Source organism: Osmerus eperlanus, chromosome 5 (assembly GCF_963692335.1).
Source record: "Osmerus eperlanus chromosome 5, fOsmEpe2.1, whole genome shotgun sequence".
Taxonomy (NCBI): domain Eukaryota; kingdom Metazoa; phylum Chordata; class Actinopteri; order Osmeriformes; family Osmeridae; genus Osmerus; species Osmerus eperlanus.
The window spans coordinates 5,473,175-5,494,524 of record NC_085022.1 but is presented as its reverse complement, the minus strand read 5'-3'; the positions used below and the strand labels follow the sequence as shown (position 1 = coordinate 5,494,524).

The following is a 21,350-nucleotide window of genomic DNA, read 5'->3' as shown; positions in this document are numbered from 1 at the left end:
GTTTATTTAAGGTTAGAAAGATTGTATGACTAGGATTGATTAGAGCTACGTGCATTACAACTCACGATTACCCGGAACCATAATTAAAAATAATCACGTCACTGTTTAATAACAAATTGGTAATCTCTGCACCCCAGAACGGTAGAGGGCGACTAACCATACGTAGGCTACCAAACTCAAACAAACGAAGAAGACAATTGTCCAATCAGTGTAATCTCGAGAAGTGCCGGGGTAAACGAGATAGTGTTGGCTAATGCGCTAGCAAGGAACTATAAAAACGGACTTTGGAGGTATAAGAGAGACACATTTATATTTGTCAAAGGGTCACGTAAGTTAAAGTTTAGCTCATAACATTTGTAGCACACAATTAGCACACATTCAAGTAGTGTGGCGATATAGCCTGCGAGTGTGCCTTTCTAGCAAGCTATCATTCATTCCTACATAAGCGGCCTAGCCATGCTATGATAGCTAGCCTAGCCGTTGTGGCCATTCAGTCAGATAGAGCTAATGCATTAAGTTAATGCATCTGAAGCAAAATAAGAATTGACGCATAATGTGGGTTAGATGATTATCCTAATCCGTGTAGGTTATAAAAGGAAATGGGATCGTACGGTAGCCCATGACAAAGAAGATACTTTATACCATCATCCATAAACAGCTGTCATCGCGTGGCTGCGCGCGAGAAGCTTGTTGACCTGTTAACTTGGTTATTTTTAGGAAAACCCTACAGATTAGATCCCTAGATTAATCCAATTTTTAGGTAGGAATAGTAAAATGCCATACATATATAATATTAATCTACTGTTAAACACTAGCTCCAGATATGACACCTACGTTTTTAGTGATCTAGTTACTTCTCGTACAAACCCGATGGAGAATGTATTACCTTGGAGGCTTTAGGGAAACAGTTTTCTGTCTTAATCATACTCCATTCCTGATGCCATCGACCACACACTAAAAAGATGTTCTGACATTAACGTGGAATAAAACCCACAATATTCTGATTTCGAAACATCCCATCATGACTCTCCGCCTTATGTTTTCGTTCTTTCGATGACAGAGATCATCTCAAAGTAGAGATAATCATCTCACGGGCGCTTCCAACGGTTTTTCTGACACCACAGTCTCCTCTCCCTCTCGTGCACAGCGCCGCTAGCCATGGAAACAGAGGGCTTTGGGGAGCTGTTGCAGCAGGCAGAGCAGCTGGCTGCGGAGACAGAGGCCGTGTCTGAGCTCCCCCACGTGGAGAGAAACCTGCAGGAGATCCAGCAGGCGGGGGAGAGACTACGCTCGCGCACCCTCACACGCACCTCTCAGGATGCAGCCGACGTGAAAGCGTAAGACATCTCTGTCCTCTGGGTCCTGGTGGGTTAGACTAGTATAGTACCTAAACAATGTGTGTGGGGGGGGGGGGGGGGTGTAAGGGAGCATGATGGAGGTAGATTTGTGCAGTTGGGAGTGTTTGTGTGTGTTTTATCATCGACCCCAAAAAGGTAAACTCATGATTATGCTGCCATCTAGAGGTCACTTAGGTTCATGCCACAGTACTGTATCGGCTGCTGTCTTGTTCATATACAATACACACATACACGCATACCTAACCAGGAACCACAGCGGTTTCTGGTTATGTATGTTAGGTTCCTGGTTATGCATATAATCGTGCCTCTCCCCGTCTCTCTTCAGGTCCATCCTGCTAGGCTCCCGAGGGCTGGACATCTTCCACATCTCCCAGAGGCTGGAGAGCCTCAGCGCTGCCACCACCTTCGAACCCTTGGAGCCGGTCAAGGACACAGACATCCAGGTACACATCCTTAATCAGGCCTCAGACATCCAGGTACACATCCTTAATCAGGCCTCAGACATCCAGGTACACATCCTTAATCAGGCCTCAGACATCCAGGTACACATCCGTAATCAGGCCTCAGACATCCAGGTACACATCCTTAATCAGGCCTCAGACATCCAGGTACACATCCTTAATCAGGCCTCACTAAACCTTCCCCATCTGAGGCTCTGTGTTTTAACTTAGTGGTATGATAGGTATTTTCTAGATCACTATCAACTCAAGTTAATTTTTATAGCCCTTTTTACAAGCAATGTCAGAGATATTCACAGATGCCTATAGACCCTACAGACACTACCACTGACCAGTTGATGCAGGTAACGAGCTACCGCCATGCTTTGTGTGAGTGTCCAGGGGTTGGTCAAGGATTCAGGGGCAACCTGAACTTTTGAGGGTATCAAACCAATGTTGTTGTTGTTGAGTCACGCATGGATGAATCTCACCACCACCCCAATGTGACATTCTGCCACGATGACACACCCTAGCTGACCCAGGTCCTATTGTTCCCTCCATGTCGGTGATAGCTGTCCCCTTTACAGCCAGCCCAGCCTGACTCACTACAACTGCTATGACGGTGATAACTGTCTCGCTGTCTGGAATGGCCCCAGTCACTCGACAAAGAGGTGATGTGACTCATCGCTAGCCCAATACCCTCTCTCTGGCCCTGTCATCAGGGCCTGGGGGGTGATGTAAGCAGTGTTCCTAGCGACGCTACGTTGTACGTTGCTGCAGTGATGAGAGGTATTTTCAGTGTCATGCGTTGTTTTTCTAGTCTGCACACTGGCTGACTTCCCGAGTGGCTGTTGATGGTTAAGTGGATTTGAAAAAGTCAAACTTTGTTCCACTGCGCTGTATCACCTGGTCAAATTCCTGGGTGCACTGTACATTTGGCGGACAAAGCGATTCTGATTTATGTAGCTTGTTGTTTTTCTGGGAATGGCATGCGGACGAGGTAAAGATGAGTCCAGTTTTGCGGTGTCTGTGTGAGATGGAGGCGGGGGGGGGGGGTGATGGATGGTATTGATTGCTAGTCTTGAGAGTGTGTGCGTGTGTGTGTGTGTGTGGGGGGGGGGGGGGGTAGAGAGGAAGGAAGGAGCATAAGGAGACTGGAGGTAAACAGTATAGGTGTGTGTGTGTGTGTGTGTGTGTGTGTGTGTGTGTGTGTGTGTGTGTGTGTAGCACAAGGACAGGGAGGCCTGTGTCGGGGTGTGTCTCTGATGGGTAGAGCACTCAGCCCCTGGCAGCAGCAGAAGGAGGCGTGTGGACTGAGTGGCTGTCTGTGTGGAGTGGTCAGTGTCCAGTATCAGTCTCCTCTCTGGGCCATCTGCCATCCCTCCGCCCCTTCCCTGGTTATCCTACTTCCTGTCCCTCATCCGCTCCACCCTGCTGGGTTTCATCCTCCATCCCGACAGTTTTTTGTGCCCCTCTACCTTTACATTACTGCCATTACATTACTGTATAGCTTTACTCTATATACATATAAATGTATATATACCGTATTTCATATGTTCTCGGCTTCGTCTATTGTTAAGCTTTCTATCACCCCGTGAATGGATTGTAAGGGTATTATGGTGTGTTAGTTTGTGTATGTTGGTGTGTAGGTAGGTGGTCACTCGCCACATGGCAAGGTGTGTGTGTGTGTGTGGCCTAAGATGAAAGAGTTAGGGTGGAGGCAGTAGACAAAGAACGTTGCAGGATGCGTCTCTCCTCAACCATCCTCCGCCAACACACACGAGGCCACGCCACGAATGTTCACCATCTCCACTCCCAACATCAAAGCTGTTGGTGGTTGGTTTTCAGTGTGTGTGTGCGTGTGTGCGTGTGCGTGTGCGTGTGTGTGTGTGTGTTATCAGGTGGTGAGGGTGCATTACTGAAAGAGACAAAGAGAGAGTGGGAGGAAAAGCATAATGGCGAGAAGGCTGAAAGGTAGGGATAGATGCATGGACGTATAAAGAGTTCATGTGATATACTGGGAAGGCAAGGGAGAGAACGCAGATGTAGCGCTGAATATAAAAGCGCTAAAATGGCGGACAGGAGAATTTTCTGTTTCCTCTGCCCTCAGTTTTTCTATTCCATCTTTTTCTGCTGTAGCTGTCTCTCTCCATCCCCCCCCTACTCTCTCTCTCCCTCCATCTCTCCCCCCCCTACCCACTCACTCCTTTCTCCCCTTACCGATTCTCTCTTCCTCTTTCTCCAACCCATCCCCCTCTCTGAGTGGCTACAGTGAAGGCATGCATTCTATGGCCACAGTCTGATAAGCACAGCTGCTAAAGCAGTGCTGCTCAAATTGCTGTGTGTGTGTGTGTGTGTGTGTGTGCGACTGTCCGTGTGTGTGTGCATCTGTCCATGTATGTGTGTGTGTGTGTGTGTGTATGTCTGAGTGCGCCCCCACCTCATTAACTAAACATGACTCTTAAGAGGATTATTAGCCCAATTTCAAGACAGGATGTCGGAAGCCATCAGCAGAGGGGGAAAAAACCCATTACCATAATTGCATTGCGCCAGGGGAGGAGTAAAAAAAGGAAGGATGCATAGATGGATAAAAGAAGGAAGAAACGAGCAGAACGGAGAGGAGGGCAGAGCTGGCGTAGGGGAGGGAGGGAGGGATGGTTTAAGTGATGGAGAGCAGAGGAACTGTGTAGGTTGGATAGTCACTCCTCTTCCTCTTCCGCCAACCCCCCCCCCGCCCCCCCTGTGTGTGAGAGTTGACTTGGTACATTCCTCCGACAATAAAACAGCCGACGGTAACCCTGGCCGTGGCACTTCCTCGGGTTCACGCTGCCGGCCCAGTTCGGCTGGGAGATGTGGTGCCACCGGCTGCCATTCTGGCTCCCGGACGCAGGGAGGGAACGCCCCAGAATGGCATCTTGTCTTGTCTTCAGAGGGAGCTGGAGGGCGGCAGGGACAGGCAGGGCCTGTGTACGGCTGGCGGCCTCTCTCTCTCCTCCTCTCTCCGGCTGGCTGGCTGGCTGGCTGAGCAGCAGCCGTGTGAGTGAGTATCGCCTGCTTGTTGTCTCTCTCTTGCTTTGTCTGTCAGCTTTCTGCTCTTCCTCCTGGTCTGCCTGCCTTTCTGTCTGTGAGAAGGAGGAGGAGGATGATGATGATGATGATGATGATGGTGGTGGTGGTGATGATGGTCATACTGAGGATGATGATGATTGGAGTCATACTAAGGAGGATGATGATGATGATAGTCGCACTAAGGATGGTGATGATGATGATGATAGTGGGGATGTCCTGCATGACGAAGGCTTCTCCCCCACACAGGAAGTGGGGGAGAAAGGGTGGGGTTTCAGTCCTCGTTCTCATTGTCTCATGTTTAACGAAGACGACATCCATCGCCTCAGTCCACGACCCTGCTATTATCTCCTCTTATAGACCCACCCCAGTCTGGCTTATATCTGCATGTATATAGATACTCTATAGCCTGGCTTGTATGTGAATGTCTTCATCTGTGACTACTGAATTGAACTGTGCTTTCTTTGTGCACGGTACTGCGGGATAATCAAATCCCTTTCAAAATGAAGTGTCCAGTCTACCGCTAATGTAAAACAGATGATATATAGTGTGTTGGAAGTGACTTTCGATGACTGTGTAAGCGAAATAAGGGAGTGTTTCTGTGTGCCTGACCAAGCCCTGGGCGGGGGGGGGGGGGGGGGGGGGGGGGATGTGTGTCGCGGCTGCACATGCGTGTAACACGCACGTCTCCATGAATGAAGAGGACGAGCGGCCACACGCTGGCTCTCTCGGACGCACGTCGTAGCGAACTGCCGTCGCCGTAGATCGCCGTGACGCCTGCGATTCGATCCGTTTTCGAGGAACAAGGAGAACCCGTTCAGAACGTTCTAGATGCTGAGGTGGCTCTTGTGGTCCCCAGACCCCCTCCCCCCCCCCCAGCCCTGGAGGAAGCAGCTCTCTGAGGAGACGGAGAGGGCGGTCCGGACAGGATCACCCAGGCAACAGGGCTGTGGTGGGGATCCGCGTAGTCGTGTGTGAGAGCCCAGAGAGGTATCTGTCGATAGCGGCATCCGGCTAGTAGCGTAGCGCGCCCGCTTGATCACCACACTGACGGCTATATGCTCGTGTAGGGAATTAGTCTGAAAAGAGGCGATGTGTGTGGGTACCTGAGCAGTACATTAAAAGCTATACTGCGTGTGTCTGTCTTCAGAGCCCTGACCTGAGCAGCCAGAGTTATAAATAGCCCCATTGTGAGCCCTCTCCTGGGGTGAGAGGAAAACTGGGTAGAACCTGTTCCTGATGTGCTGTTGCAGGGTGGCCAGGAGGGGGCGCTGCCACCCCCTCCTCCCACTCCTCCCCCACCATGCCAGGCAGAGACGGCAGCACAATGACTGAGCAAGAATTGTCTGAGGGCACGGTGGAGGGGAGGATGGCAGGAAGAGGAGGAGGGGTAGAAAGAGCAAGGGTGGATGAGGTGACCGGAGGAGGAGGAGGCGGGGTGGAGGGAGGGGTGGGGTGGAAGAGGAGGAGGAGGAGGAGAAGGAGGAGGGATGTGTCGGTGGGTGGGTGGGTGGAGGTCTTTCTTGGTCTGTCCCAGTTCTTCAGCCGTCTCTCTGCGAGGTGTAGGATAACGGCTACAGGACGTCGCTGGCCTCACCATCCCTGTTCCGCTTTCCCATGATGGTCTAGAATCTTCCACATTAGGGATTGGATGGACTGGTGGATAGAATAAAGGATGGATGGATGGATATATATATAGATGGATGGATATATAGATGGATGGATGGACGCGCGTGTTTCTGGCATATTGACGTGATGGAGGGGACGGACAGGGGCGAGGGCCTACGCCTATAGGGGAGGGGAGTAGAGAGGGAGGGGAGGGAGGAGGCAGGGTGGAAGAGAGGGGGAGGGGAGGACAGATGAGCCTCTGGAAACCGCCTGTTCTCGCAGAGGGAAGAGAGACGTGTGACGATAATTAACTGGGGAAACGAATCGGCCCATTTCTCCTAGAGCCTGTCACTGTCACGCCAGGCCTGGTGCTCCTCATCGACTCCCAGTGAGCCGTCTGAGCGGCCCCAGATGTTGACCCCAGCCCCAACACGCCCGCGCGTGCGCCGCCCTGCGTACGTGCTGCTCCTGGGCGTGTCAGCGTGGAGCAGCAGCTCTCAGCCGGGCCGCAGCGCCGACGCGGCCCTCGCTGACGGCAGCCTGCGGAAGGAGGCAGAACGTTCTCTACAGGCCGCCGCTATCTTGAAACGTGTATCTGTGCCGAAAGAAAGAGGCAGCCGCTGGAACGACGGCGTTCTTGAGATTTCATTAAGTTCACGTAATTTTGATCAATTGTGCTTAACTTGCTTGTTTTAGGTGATAATGGGGGGGGGGGGTGCGCAACCTTCAAACTCCCTCAAAATCAGCATCTGTGCCACTCCTACACAGGTCTAACCTGTGTGTGTGTGTGTGTGTGTCTTCCAGGGTTTCCTGAAGAATGAGAGGGACAATGCGCTGCTGTCGGCCATCGAGGAGTCCCGTCGCAGGGTGAGTACCATCTTCTGCTCCTCCCCACCCTATCAAGGCCCCATGCAGGCCCTATGCAAGCCCTATGCAGGCCCCATGCAGGCCCCAGAGAGAGAGAGAGAGAGAGAGGTCTAATTAGCGTATGTTCCCATTAGTATGTCCTGTCCCTGCAGAGCAGGAGAGAGAAATAGACTTGGTCCTGTTGTAATGGGGTGCTGGTGCTAAATTTGGGCCTGCCAGGAACACAGACCCACTTAGTACTGTCCCTGTTCCAGCTTCACAAACAGTGAAGTAACACGATCTGTCAAGAGTCTCAGCCGGCCCACTGTGAGCCTCCAGACCAGCCCCCGGTGTCTAACTCCCCCTGTGGAGCTTCAGGAAGCCTGGAGGGAGGGGAAGGGGGGAGGGAGAGACAGAGAGGTGTTGGAGAGAAGAGTTCTCCCAGTGGGAGAGGTTAGCGGGGCTAGCTTAACTAGCTATTTATAAAGTGTCACATCTCCCCTGGTCTGTAACCCAATTATGACACACACACACGCGCGCACACACACACCCTTCTGTCAAAGTGGTCTGTATCTGTGTCTCATCATGTTCTCCTTTTGATTCTCTGTCTCTCTCATTCTCACTCTGTCTCTCGCTCTCTCTCTTTCTCTCTCTTTCTCTGTGTCTGTGTCTCTGTCTCTCATTCCCCCCTCCAGACGTTCTTGCTGGCGGAGGAGTACCACAGGGAGTCCATGCTGGTGCAGTGGGAGCAGGTGAAGCAGAGGGTGTTGCACACCCTGCTGGGGGCCGGGGAGGACACGCTGGACTTCAGCCACGACGCCGAGGTCAGGGGCGCCACCTGCTGGACACCCGCCCGCCCGCTCAGCACACCGCAGCCGAGCACTATATACCAAACAACTGCTGCACATACTTATCAACTACGTACTAAGCAACTGCTGTACATACATACTTATAAACTTCCCAACTGCATACTTATCAAATTCCGTGCTATGTACTAAGCAACTGCCGTACTATAAACGTATCAACTGCGTACATGCAGTACATACTTCTCCCCTTCCGCTCTCCCTGGCCTCTCCCCCTTCCTTTCCTCTTCCCCTTCCACTCCTCTTCCCCTTCCTCTCCTCTCCCTCTCCCCCTGGCCTCTCCCCCTTCCTGTCCTCTTTCCTCTCCCCCTTCCTCTCCCCCTTCCTCTCCTCTTTCCTCTCCCCCTTCCTCTCCCCCTTCCTCTCCTCTCCCCCTTCCTCTCCTCTTCCTCTCCCACTTCCTCTCTTCTTCCTCTCCCCCTTCCTCTCCTCTTCCCCTTCCTCTCCTCCTTCCTCCGCCCTTAAACACCATCAAATATGGATCGTTTTTACAAAATGAGATGGCTGCTGTTTTAAATAATGGATCAAGACCCAGAACATGGAGGTCGATCTCGTCGCAAAGCTACCAGCCTTCAGCTCCGCGCCGCAACACCCTCACACACGCACAGCTCCATTCTATAAACATTCAGGGGACATCTTATCTGACGGGGTTAAGTAGAGGAAGCGCTTTCACTGCCGTTGTGCGGAGGGGCACCGATCGTGAGCACCGTCTGCTGAGTCAGAGCGCTCTGATTGGACCGTTTGTCTGCGCAGTCCCATTACCACCTACTGAATAAGTAACCCGCTTTTTACAGATTATCTTTTTTCCATGTATCGCCTGCCAATCGCTACATATTCCAAGAACATGGCTCCCGCAGAATGCCTGCTTTGATCGTGTTTATAAGGCACACGATTGTCCTGCCGTAGTTCTTTTACCAGGAACAGGACACAATAGCCGAGTCTCTGTTTACGGTACACTGTCACTGGGTGTGGCCTGCTGTTCTTTGTCTCATGTCTGTGAGAATGTGTTCGTCCAAGCGAGAGCTCTGCTCTCTCTGGCTTTCACGCTACATTGGTCTTTGCTGTGGAGTAATGGCCCAACGAACATGAGACCGTACACACACACAGACACACACGCACGTTCAGCCAATGTTTCTCAGTTTTAAATAACTCTTTAGCCCCGTAGCCGCTTTCTCTGTAAGGCTTACTGAGGTCGCTTGTCCGCCTAATTAGCCCACTGGTGTGTGTGTGTGTGTGTGTTGGAGTGTGCATATGTGTTGGAGTACGTTTGTGTATTGAAGAGTGTATGTGTGTTGGAGTGTGTGTGTGTGTGTATTGGAGTGTGCACCTCCCCCTCAGTCCTTGTCTGTGTCTCTGTGTTGCAGCCCAGCTTTGTGAGTGAGGTAGCTGTTCCTGGCAGGAGTGCTCTGGACAGCGTGGAGGTGGCTTATGGACGACAGGTCAGTCACCCTGCTGTTTCACCTACACACACACGTAGGTGTTATAATACAATTAGACAACACTGCATTTACAGACAAAATCTATGAACTTGACCTCAATCTTATAAATTATCAACATTTTCCCTTATGTTTGATTTATTCAACACCATGTCAGACATGATCCCACATAGCTTGTTGGGCAGGTACAAGATAACACGCAGTCTGAAGACTGCCGTGGGGTGCGGTTATGAGCACGGCTGTGGCCTTACCACATTGAACCCGGGTTCGATTCCCGCCCAGGCCCCTCCCTCCGCGTCCTCCCCTCCTCTCTCTCTGCCCCTCATTCCTGCCCTCTGGACACGGCCCCTCTCTCCCAGTGAAGCACTAAAGCCCTGTGAAGAGCCCCACGTCTGGGCGCTGCAGCGTCAGGCTGGGTGCAGCTGCAGCCGGGCCATTAGAGCCAGACCAGCGTCCAGCCTGAATGGGGTCATTCTCAGCGAGGCTGCAGTCGATCAGACTCATTGATCTGCTGGCCGAGCGCAGGGAATGCTGGGTAATGACCTCGCTTCTGGAGGGCGAGGGGGGGGGGACGATCCATCCTGCTACGCCCCACACACTCACTCACTCAGTCTTACACGCGCGCACACACACACAGTGCGAGGAGGACAGAGCAGAGGGCATGTTGTTTGGGAGCGGACATGTGTCGTCACATTGCCTGTGGAGTCATTTTCTTGGTGTTTGCCATCTTCTTCGACGAGCTGCTGAACGTGTTCATCCTCCTCGTGCTGTTTTTCATCGTCCACCACTTCACGCTGCGCTCCTAGGGGTGTCGCCCGGGTGCCTGGAGCCAGAACTGGGTGGCACTTGACCATCCCTCCTCCCTCTGTGTCCCTCTCTCTCTCACCGTATTCTTCCTCTCCTGTCTTCCCCCTCTCCTCCCCTCCTCCCCCCCTCTTCTGCCCCCTCCCCCAGATCTACATCTTTAATGAGAAGATCGTGGGCGGTCACGTCCAGCCCAACCTGGGAGACCTGTGTGCTTCTGTAGCCGACAGCCTGGACGACAAGGTAGGGACACAGCCGTCCTCACCTGGGCATCGCCGTGGACTGCGTGTGGGGCATCTTCGCGGTATTCATGCTCGCTGGATTGACTAAAGAGGTGTGTGTGTGTGTTTGCAGAACGTGTCAGACATGTGGCTGATGGTGAGGCAGATGACAGATGTGTTGCTGGTTCCGGCCAAGGACACTCTGAAGAGCCGCACAGCTGTGGACACACAGATGGCCTTTGTGACGCAGGCCCTGCAGTTCCTGGAGAACAGGTGTGTGTGTGTGTGTGTGTCATTTACAGCTGCCTGGCCATCCACTCTCAGTATGTTTGTGTCTAAACTCCCTGCCTGTCTCCACCCCCCAGCTATAAGAACTACACCATGGTGACGGTGTTTGGGAACCTGCAGCAGGCTCAGCTGGGGGGGGTGCCAGGGACCTACCAGCTGGTCCGCAGCTTCCTCAACATCAAGCTGCCCGGACCCATGCCTGGCATGCAGGTACTGTCTACACACACATGCGCACGCACACACACATAACACACACACACATGCATGCATACACACACACAATTGCGCGCACACGCACACACACATGCAATCACACGTACATACACACACACACACGCAAATACATGTTCACATACAGACACACACACACACTCTTTCAGAGGTGCATGTGTAGATGTTCACCCTGGGCGTCTGCCCGTGTGTGTGTCCAGGACGGGGAGGTGGAGGGTCACCCCGTCTGGGCTCTGATCTACTTCTGTCTGCGCTGCGGAGACATGGCCGCCGCCATGCAGGTGGTCAACAGGGCGCAGCACCAGCTGGGGGACTTCAAGACCTGGTTCCAGGAGTACATGAACAGTCCGGACAGACGGTAGGATGCTAGGACACGCCCCACAGACTTCTGGGAAACTTCCATTTTTCTGTACTACCGGATCTGGGTTGTGTTTATGTAATGTCATTTACATTTACCTATGTAATCCCGTGTTTGGGAGGTTGTTTACTGACTTGGGCAACAAGTATCCTGAGAAAGACCTGAAAAGAATAGAGTCTATGGAAGCAAGTCATAGTCAAAGCGCTTGCTTCAGTATTTTCAGTGACAAAAAGTGATCTAGAATTACAGAAACAGTTGCGTGTGGAAACCTCCTCTGCAGTAAAATAGTGAAGTAATGAAGGTGGCTGCTGTCCCCCTCCAGACTGGCCCCGGCCACAGAGTCCAAGCTGCGGCTCCACTACCGCCGCGTGCTGAGGAACAGCGCCGACCCCTACAAGAGGGCCGTCTTCTGCATGATAGGGAAGTGTGACATCAGCGACAACCACGGCGAGGTGGCCGACAAGACCGAGGACTACCTCTGGCTCAAGGTGATTGGCCGAGGCGGCGACGAGCGAATGCTACGCTAACCGCCACGCTTACAGCCACGACGATGCTTGTTTTTTCACGTTTTCGTTTTGATGCCTTAGTAATGTATCAGTGGGACGTGTCAGGTCTAAACTATGGATTGCTGAATCGTCCGTCTGCATGGCAAATTTACCCTCTGGTAGCCTGCTAGTAAAGAAAGTGTACAGTGTTTCCTCTAGGATTTTTTTTTGCAGTGGGGGCAGGTGTGTCCGACCCCCCCCCCCCCCCCCCCCCCCCGGGCGAAACTAAGTGCCAACCCTAAGCCTATATTTCGGAGCAGGTTAATGTAATAGTCTAATAGCTAATGTAATATTGCACATATTTTTGTCCTATTTCCCCTAAAGAAATAAAGTTAGGCTACTTAATGACACCTTACAGTCATATAGTATGTTCTAAATGGCATAAATGCTGCCAATTAATAATTGATGTAACTTATTGTAAATGGTCAGTAGCCTAGCTTATCGATTAAGGGGCCACTCGGAAGCATGTATGCTGTCTGCTTCATTTGATCAGGATAGGCTAAGCATTCTGTAGCTAATAATAACAATATACCCACAATTTATTAATTAAAACTACTTCAGCATAATAATGCACCTAAAATACAAACGTGAGCAGGAAGGGCAGCAATCGCTATCGAATCGACATGTGCAATTCCGCTAGCAGGGGAAGAATAGCCTACAAACAACGAAAATCACCAGTTAACTTAATTTAAATGAGCAAGAACTATAGACTAATACAATAACAGCCTTAAATGAACTGACAACATAAGTTATACGACTTAGCTATACAGTTCTCAAGGACGCACACACGCAATCTCAACTGCGCTGTGAAGCGCATGTCCGTGCAATCCTCCGATACGCTTTCTAACAATCACTGCTGATAGACGGCCTAAAATTTTGTACAGCCTTATTTCTGATACCGTGGTGGCAGAAATTTAGCCGTGGCGGGCCGCCACGGAAAAATCAACATAGCGGAAACACTGGTGTATTCCTTTTAGCTAAAGGGAGAGAATGTTCTGGAGTTGAAGGTAGTTTGACTCTTAGTAAGTTTGTCTTCTTCTTCCCTCCCCAGCTGAACCAGGTGTGTTTTGATGACGATGGCAGCAGTGCCCCGCAGGACAGACTGACCCTGCCCCAGCTCCAAAAGCAGCTGCTTGAGGACTACGGTGTGTGTGTGTCTCTCTCTGTGTGTGTGTGTGTGTGTGTGTGTGTGTGTGAGTGCAGCCCTCTAATTTTCTCCCACCTGCGTGTGCATGGCCTTCCCACCTGTGCTGTTGCTGTGACCCTGCGCCTGAAATAGCCTCCGAACGACCACTGGGTTCACCTCTCCTCCGCAGCTCACCCAGGGCTGAGCCAGGGAGGAAGTAGAGCAGGCAGGCAGCAGACGCCGTCTCTGCAGGAGACTGACAGCTAGCGCCAGCCTCCTGCGCCTGGGTCCCTCAGGGATCTGGCCTGTACGCTTCTGATAATAGACTTCCACTCTTCTAACTCTCCCCTCTTATCAGAGGGAGGGAGAGGCAGCCACGCCATAAAGGAGATATCATTTACAAAAGCAATTTATTACACTAAAGCCAACAGACTGTGAGTACTGCTAGCTTGTAAAGCCTGCTCATCATCACTCAAGCCATCCAAAATTGGACATTCATCTTAAACCTTCCAAAGCCAGTAAAAACTTCTCCAGAGGCACGCCCGAGGTTTCATTTTATTCGATTCAAGGAAATGTTTTCCTGCCTCTGCTTAGATCTGAAAATCCAATACTTGTTTTACAATCTAAGCCTAGGTCCTGCTCATCTATCTCTTAGATTATTTCCCAACAGTTAACAAGTAAATGTCTTGCTTCAAATATTGTATTGTCTGCCTTAATCTGTAACCTCAGTCTTCATCGGCCACACCCAAACTCGCTTAACCCCGACCGAAAAAAACGACCTCACACCACCCTAACCCTCTGTCTCCTGCTCCGTCTCATCCAACAGGAGAGTCTCATTTCTCGGCGAGCCAGCAGCCCTACCTGTATTTCCAGGTGCTGTTCCTGACGGCCCAGTTCGAGGCGGCCGTGGCCTTCCTGTTCCGGGTGGAGCGGCTCCGGAGCCACGCCGTCCACGTGGCGCTGGTCCTGTACGAGCTGGGCCTGCTGCTCAAGGCCTCGGGACACAGCGCCCAGCTTCGTAAGTTACATTCCTGACCGCTCAGCCACCTGGCTCTACTGGAGGTGGGGGTAGGGCTACCTGTCTGTCTACTGGAGGTGGGGGTAGGGCTACCTGTCTGTCTACTGGAGGTGGGGGTAGGGCTACCTGTCTGTCTACTGGAGGTGGTGGCAGGGCTACCTGTCTGTCTACTGGAGGTGGGGGCAGGGCTACCTGTCTGTCTACTGGAGGTGGGGGTAGGGCTACCTGTCTGTCTACTGGAGGTGGGGGTAGGGCTACCTGTCTGTCTACTGGAGGTGGGGGCAGGGCTACCTGTCTGTCTACTGGAGGTGGGGGCAGGGCTACCTGTCTGTCTACTGGAGGTGGGGGCAGGGCTACCTGTCTGTCTACTGGAGGTGGGGGCAGGGCTACCTGTCTGTCTACTGGAGGTGGGGGCAGGGCTACCTGTCTGTCTACTGGAGGTGGGGGTAGGGCTACCTGTCTGTCTACTGGAGGTGGGGGTAGGGCTACCTGTCTGTCTACTGGAGGTGGGGGCAGGGCTACCTGTCTGTCTACTGGAGGTGGGGGCAGGGCTACCTGTCTGTCTACTGGAGGTGGGGGCAGGGCTACCTGTCTGTCTACTGGAGGTGGGGGTAGGGCTACCTGTCTGTCTAGTGGAGGTGGGGGCAGGGCTACCTGTCTGTCTACTGGAGGTGGGGGTAGGGCTACCTGTCTGTCTACTGGAGGTGGGGGTAGGGCTACCTGTCTGTCTACTGGAGGTGGGGGCAGGGCTACCTGTCTGTCTACTGGAGGTGGGGGCAGGGCTACCTGTCTGTCTACTGGAGGTGGGGGTAGGGCTACCTGTCTGTCTACTGGAGGTGGGGGCAGGGCTACCTGTCTGTCTACTGGCTGACAGAAGGGGAGGTTATAGCTCAGTGGTTAGTTTAATTAACCTCAGATCAAAAGATTCCAGATTAAAATCCGCCCCTGGGTGTGGTGTACATGGTTTTGGTTAAAAGCGTCTGCTAAATGAATATCTTATTGTTATTGTTATTATTACTTGAGCTAATGAACTATTATTATGATAGCTTATTATAGCAGATATTGTGTTTCTGTCTCAGTGAGTCAGGAGGCTGGCGATCCCCCGATGGTGCGTCGACTCAACTTCATCCGTCTCCTCATGCTCTACACGCGCAAGTTCGAGTCCACCGACCCCCGCGAGGCCCTGCAGTACTTCTACTTCCTGAGGTACGCTCCAGCGCTGAGCTCACTTCCTGTGGGGAGTCTGGCCACACCTGCTCCACTGAGGTGTGTGATACGCAGCCCTAGTTTCCTAACGGCACGCTCGTGTGTTTCCAGGAACGAGAAGGACAGCCAGGGAGAGAACATGTTCATGCGCTGTGTCAGTGAGCTGGTCATCGAGAGCAGGGAGGTGAGTTTGTCACACACAGATGATAAACTGGCGTGATGTAGATGTATAACTGACTTTTTCTACCTTTTCCTGGTACGGATGTGGGTTTCTGATTCTTGATGATTTCTCCCCTACAGTTTGACATGTTGCTAGGCAGACTGGAGAAGGATGGGAGCAGGAAGGTAGGTCACATGGTGGCACTTCTAGAACACCAGAGCTTTACTGTTCTTAGTTCTAGAAGTTCTAGATGTTCTGTCAGCATATGGCAGGCTTCATTTACGTTTTTTCATTTGTTTGGATCCCCATTAGTTGTCACTAAGAGCTACCCTTCATGGGGGTCCACACAACAAAACATAACCTCTAAAACATATATAATAAATAATAAAAATACACATCAAAAGCCATCAAAAGAACAAGTTGAAAACAAGCGCAAGTCAAGTAAAAAACAAAACATAACATCATCAAAATGCATTCCAGCATTCAGGTTGGTTGATGAACGTTGTTCTTTGTTTGTGTGGCCACAGCCAGGAGTCATAGACAAGTTTGCTGGGGACACGCGGGCCATCATCACCAAGGTGGCCCTGGAGGCTGAGAACAAGGGCCTGTTTGAAGAGGCAGTCAAACTTTATGAGTTGGCCAAGGTGAGGCAGCAAAAAAAACAAATCCACAGAATCTCCTTGAAAGGCCTTGTCCAGCTGGTACTTGAACCAGAGAAGAATTTGAGTGGAGAACATCAGGTCCCTTTGTAACCCTGTGGTGTTCTGCATCTGTCGTTGTTCCCCCTCCTCTCCACGTTTCTTGTTCCTGTCTGGCGGTAGAACCCAGACAAGGTTCTGGAGCTGATGAACAGGCTGCTCAGTCCGGTCATCGCTCAGATCAGCGCAGCACAGTCCAACAAGGAGAGATTAAAGAACACAGCCCTGGCTATTGCTGAGAGGTAAGATTCCACACACACACACACATAAATATACACTCATACACACACACACATAGCCCTCACTTTATACTGAGATTTACATGCACAAACAGCCCTGGCCAGAGGTAGGATAGACACACACACTCATCGGTGTGTCCCTCTGTTGAAGGTACCGTTCCCAGGGAGTGGCAGGAGATAAGTCAGTAGACAGCACGTTCTACCTGCTGCTGGATCTCATGACGTTCTTCGATGAGTACCACGCCGGCCACATCGACAGAGCCTACGACGTGAGCGACCGCCTGGCTTACTGCCTAGTGGCAGACTGGCAGGTTCATCTGGACCTGGCCGTCTCCTCTCTCTCTCTCATTCTCACCTTTCCTCTAACCCCCCTGTCTGTATCTCTCTCTCTTTCTCCCTCACTCTCATCCCTCTGTCTGTCTGTCTCTCTCTTCTCTCTCTCTTTCTCAGGTGATGGAGAGGCTAAAGCTGGTTCCCCTCAGTCAGGACAGTGTTGAGGAGAGAGTCGCTGCCTTCAGGAACTTCAGTGATGAGGTGAGAGGGCGATGTTGGCCAGTCTGACATGAAACGTGTTTTCACGCGAGTTCTGGGGCTGCAGTGATATGCCACCACTTCACCAACCGTCATAGATCAATCGGAAGTGCTGTCATCAAAAACACAAGTATGTCCTTAGTTCCAGTCTTAATTGACAGTCTTGAGTTTGTAACAGTTCCTCTTCTCCCTCCTCCTCCCCGCCCCCTCCTCCTCCCCGCCCCCTCCTCCTCCCCGCCCCCTCCTCCCTCTCCAGGTGAGACACAACCTGTCGGAGGTGCTGCTGGCCTCCATGAACATCCTGTTCACCCAGTACAAGCGTCTGAAGGGGGCGCCCACTGGCACGCCTGGACGGCCACAGCGCTCGCTGGAGGACAGAGACTCGGTAAGGACACACTGAACTGAGGGTGCAATAAGATGGTCCATTACAAGTCAAATGTATTGCTATTAATAAAACACTGATGGAATCTAAGGTTGAGAGTGTAAACTATAGAAATCAATGTCCATCTGATCACTGTCTGATTATCCCTGGACAGATAGGGTAGTTCAGGCTGCGTAGATCCATCGGTAACACTTTAGATGCTTGTGAGAAGCCTCTCTTCCTGTAACTCCCATGTCTAACATGTTCTCTGTTGTCTGTTTTGTGTCCTTAGCAACTGCGTAGTCAAGCGCGAGCCCTCATCACCTTCGCTGGCATGATTCCATACCGCATGGCCGGAGACACCAACGCACGATTGGTTCAGATGGAGGTCCTAATGAACTGACCCATGACCTTTGACCCCCCTGAAGCCCAAACCAGTTAACCTTTACCCATCCCCAATCTGAATATGATTTGTCTTTTTGACTCCTGTTCATTTTGTCTTTGTGTTGTCGCTCAGTATTTGTATTATTTTTTTCATATTTTGGGAAATAAAATTTCTGTTTCATTTTGTTTCATTTGCCTCTCATTATAAACCTTATCCTTGGTTCATTTTGTTAATCTCCGTTTTTATGTTGTTGCTTTTCTTAACATCATCCATCGTAATCCTCTATGAAGCTGCACAATTAATAATTGTGCATTATGGGATTGTTAATCATCCACTGCAAGCTTTGGTGGATATACCACCATGTGTGGGTATTAGAATGGGGTGCCAAACGTGTTTGACACATTTATAAAACGCAGTTATTTGACCCTAAGACGGGACTGTCTTCTAAGCGAGAGTTTGGTTTTACTGGTCTGAGGAGCAGGAGAGTGCATGTGAGCAGGCAGATGGCTGGTGAGCAGGGCAGAAGCCCTCAGAGAAACCAGATGGAGTTGTTAGTCTCTCTTGGCCAACCAGCACAGTAGGCCAGGCTGACAACAATACGGTACTGCAGGGCACTGCTTTACATTGTGTTGGAGAGTCTGGTGTCAAAACGCATCTTCTGCGCCTGTCACAGCACTGTCACCCTAGTGGAGCTATCTACACATATCTACACCTGAGGAGAAGCAGGTCAGGGTGTGTACCGCTCTGCTGTTGAAAGAGGGGGTTGTGTTTCCGGTTCTTGATGTGGTTTAGATTTGACTGTCTTCTGGTATCTCCTTCAAGACCCATCAAAAACCAGCATTATGTGTGTTTGTTCACAACACAACTTTCAGCCATATACTGGACCGCTTCTGCATGTTCTTGACTCTGTGGTTTAGAATTGACAATGTATCCACTGTATATCCTTTAAGACCATCAACGACCAATGTTGTGTGTGTGCCTTCACAAAACAACCTTTAACCTCCCATCTGAAGTATGTGTTCTAGCTGCCCTCAAGGACGCTGTCTGAGGTGTGTGTGCCGCAGCTGGTGTTGTGAATCAGGCCGATGCCACACACCCGCTAGAACCCGGCTATTTCACAACACCAGGGTGGCACCGCACCACTGCCGACGAGATGACGCCGTGACGTACCGAAAACTCTGGACAGTGGACAGCGATCAGAAGACCAACGTCAGTTTTGTAGAAGGAATTACTGCAAATTCAGTGCGAAATGTGTAATTTAAAACTGTATTGTACGTATTGTGCGACTTCATGATTTTCTATCAATCTTTTTTTGACAATATAATTACACTTTTTTCACCAAGACGGTCTCCCTTATATTGTCTGATTTGGGAAAGCAACTTTTGAAGCTGTTTCTTAACCCTCATGCTGCCTTCGGGTCACATGACCCAAAGGTTCATAACGAACCATCGTTGTGTTTACCCAATTTTACCCAATACAAAAACAAATACAAATAATTGTCTTTTAACCATTCCAATGTGGGGGGTCTGAGACAGCCCGACAGTTAAAAGAAAATGCTTCACTTTGTTTTTGTATGAGGTAAATTTGTCGCAATACGACGGTGGGTCACAATGACTGATGGGTCAGAATGACCCGAAGATAACACAAGGGTTAAACTACTCATGCTGTGTTATGCAAGCCAACAACTAGCTGTGAAAATGCTAAAACACCACATAATGCTGCTGGCAGAACATGTCTGCTGATCTGAAACGATATAACACACGAATATTAGACACGCTGTTCTACACGCCATTAGTCACGGTGCTGAGCCACACTGAGAGGCCAAGGTCAGCCAATGTTACAGGTAAAGAACAAGTTGAGGAATGCGTTGAAACAACAGGTCACTTACTGAGTTCAGTTGGAAGAAATTAGTTGTATAATGAATATGTATTGGTGTGGTAACCACAATATTATATTATTTTGTCAATGTGTTCGTTTGAGAGGTCAACTGGGAACCAAGTAGGCTACTCCTTTTCCGATCCGCTTTGTGCTGTGACCAATTATCAGCACCGTAGATCAACACAGCAGGTTCTTGAATTCATATGTTGTATGATAGGCTATCATATGTACGAAACTGACTTTAAGTTGCTCGCGTACACGCCCTTAATATTCTTTGATTTTAGGATCCACCAATGTCTGAAGTTATTGTAACTTCGCAATGGCCATCCATACTACCGGATATCATCACTTCAGGGTAGGAGTAAGATAATATCGTGTTAAGAAAGTCTGGAAGGTTACAACATAGCCTACATCTTCAGATTTATTCAACACCTTTTAGTACAACAACCGAACAGGTTTACGGGAAGCGCTGGGGCGATGCTATCTTATAGTTTACTCTGAGGTTAATTAGCGGAAATGACCTTGGTCACTCAGGTACAGCAAGCCCTGATATTTTACAAAAACTTTACTTACTCACCCTGGTACACAGCACGTAAGCTGTTGTTAAATCCATGACTGATACCGTATCAACTTTAATAGGGATCCCAACGTTTACACAAATTGACTTTGTCAAATAATTGATATCTTTTGATTCCTATTGTATCACACAATTATTTTAGGGGGAAAAGTCATGGGACCTGCTAATTGACCAGGTGGCATTTCTAGAATTGTCCCCTCATTCTGTGCCTACAAGAAACGACACACTTTTGTGATCATGGATACTTTATTAATCCCAGAGGGTCATTGTTATCGTCAGACAGTGGAACAATACATAAACTCAAAGTCCAACCAATAAAAAGTAGCATTTTCCAAGAAACTTGTTTCATCAAGTACATCATCATCCAAAAGAAACGACATCCAAGAAAATCCCATACAGGTCATCATTCATTGGATGGAAGTCTTTTTATGAGTCGGTAAGACTGACTAGGAGATTAAGATTGTTTCCTGCTCAGAGCGCGTGTTCCTGGAACTGTACAGTTTGTACAGTTCAACGATAGTTTAAGAAATACATCCATTGTTGTTTGTAACTCAAATCTATCATCCCCCAGGTTCACAAAAATGACCCAAAATCCTTCCATCTGAACCTTTTAGACCCCTGGGTCTGTTTCCAGCTCTCAGTGCCCTTCCATCATCCTGTCAAGGTTATCTTAGTTCTGGTTTCAGCCAGTCGGTGTAACAACCCTACAGGCAGCCTGTAAACAGCTTGCACTCTAACTGGTAAAGCCCTGAAGGCAGTTATCCAACACAATATTAATCACCCCGCTCTCCGAGAACTGTTAAAGGAGAGAGTCTGGTGAACATTGACTGGTCCTAACATGGCCCAAGGCTTCCCTTCCTGTTGCACGTCTATATAAACCTCTCTCCTCACCAGCCCTGTCCCATTACCTGAATGGTCTACCGTCCGGTTTATTGAGGACTGGTTTCTTCCGGAGTAATGTCTTGCTGACCGTTCTTCTCACTGGTGGTTTTAGTGGCCGTCATTGGATGTCTGAAAACTGACTGTACTACACTGCAATACTGCATGTTATCCTGCTAACAGCTGGCTTGCCGACTGGTTAACTGCTAGCTTACTGACGGTTGTCCTGAG

At 50.2% G+C, this 21,350-nt stretch overlaps 1 protein-coding gene across 2 annotated transcripts; it reads left to right on the top strand.

The window, feature by feature from the left end:
- The first annotated feature begins 172 nt into the window (after positions 1-172).
- On the top strand, positions 173-17,965 carry nup93 (nucleoporin 93). Of its 2 annotated transcripts, XM_062461364.1 has the most exons (22): positions 173-328; positions 1,148-1,337; positions 1,684-1,801; positions 7,274-7,336; positions 8,011-8,139; positions 9,543-9,617; positions 10,569-10,661; positions 10,773-10,912; positions 11,005-11,137; positions 11,359-11,516; positions 11,839-12,004; positions 13,113-13,206; positions 14,014-14,205; positions 15,285-15,411; positions 15,523-15,595; positions 15,712-15,756; positions 16,099-16,215; positions 16,393-16,511; positions 16,660-16,777; positions 16,959-17,042; positions 17,296-17,424; positions 17,693-17,965. In XM_062461364.1, exons 2-22 carry the CDS (start codon positions 1,159-1,161, stop codon positions 17,801-17,803), a joined length of 2,463 nt encoding a protein of 820 aa, XP_062317348.1. In that variant the 5' UTR covers positions 173-328; positions 1,148-1,158; the 3' UTR covers positions 17,804-17,965. The 2 variants fall into 2 exon arrangements, with proteins under 2 accessions (XP_062317348.1, XP_062317349.1); XM_062461365.1 differs by lacking the exons at positions 173-328; positions 1,148-1,337; positions 1,684-1,801 and adding an exon at positions 4,660-4,835.
- Positions 17,966-21,350: the final 3,385 nt, after the last annotated feature.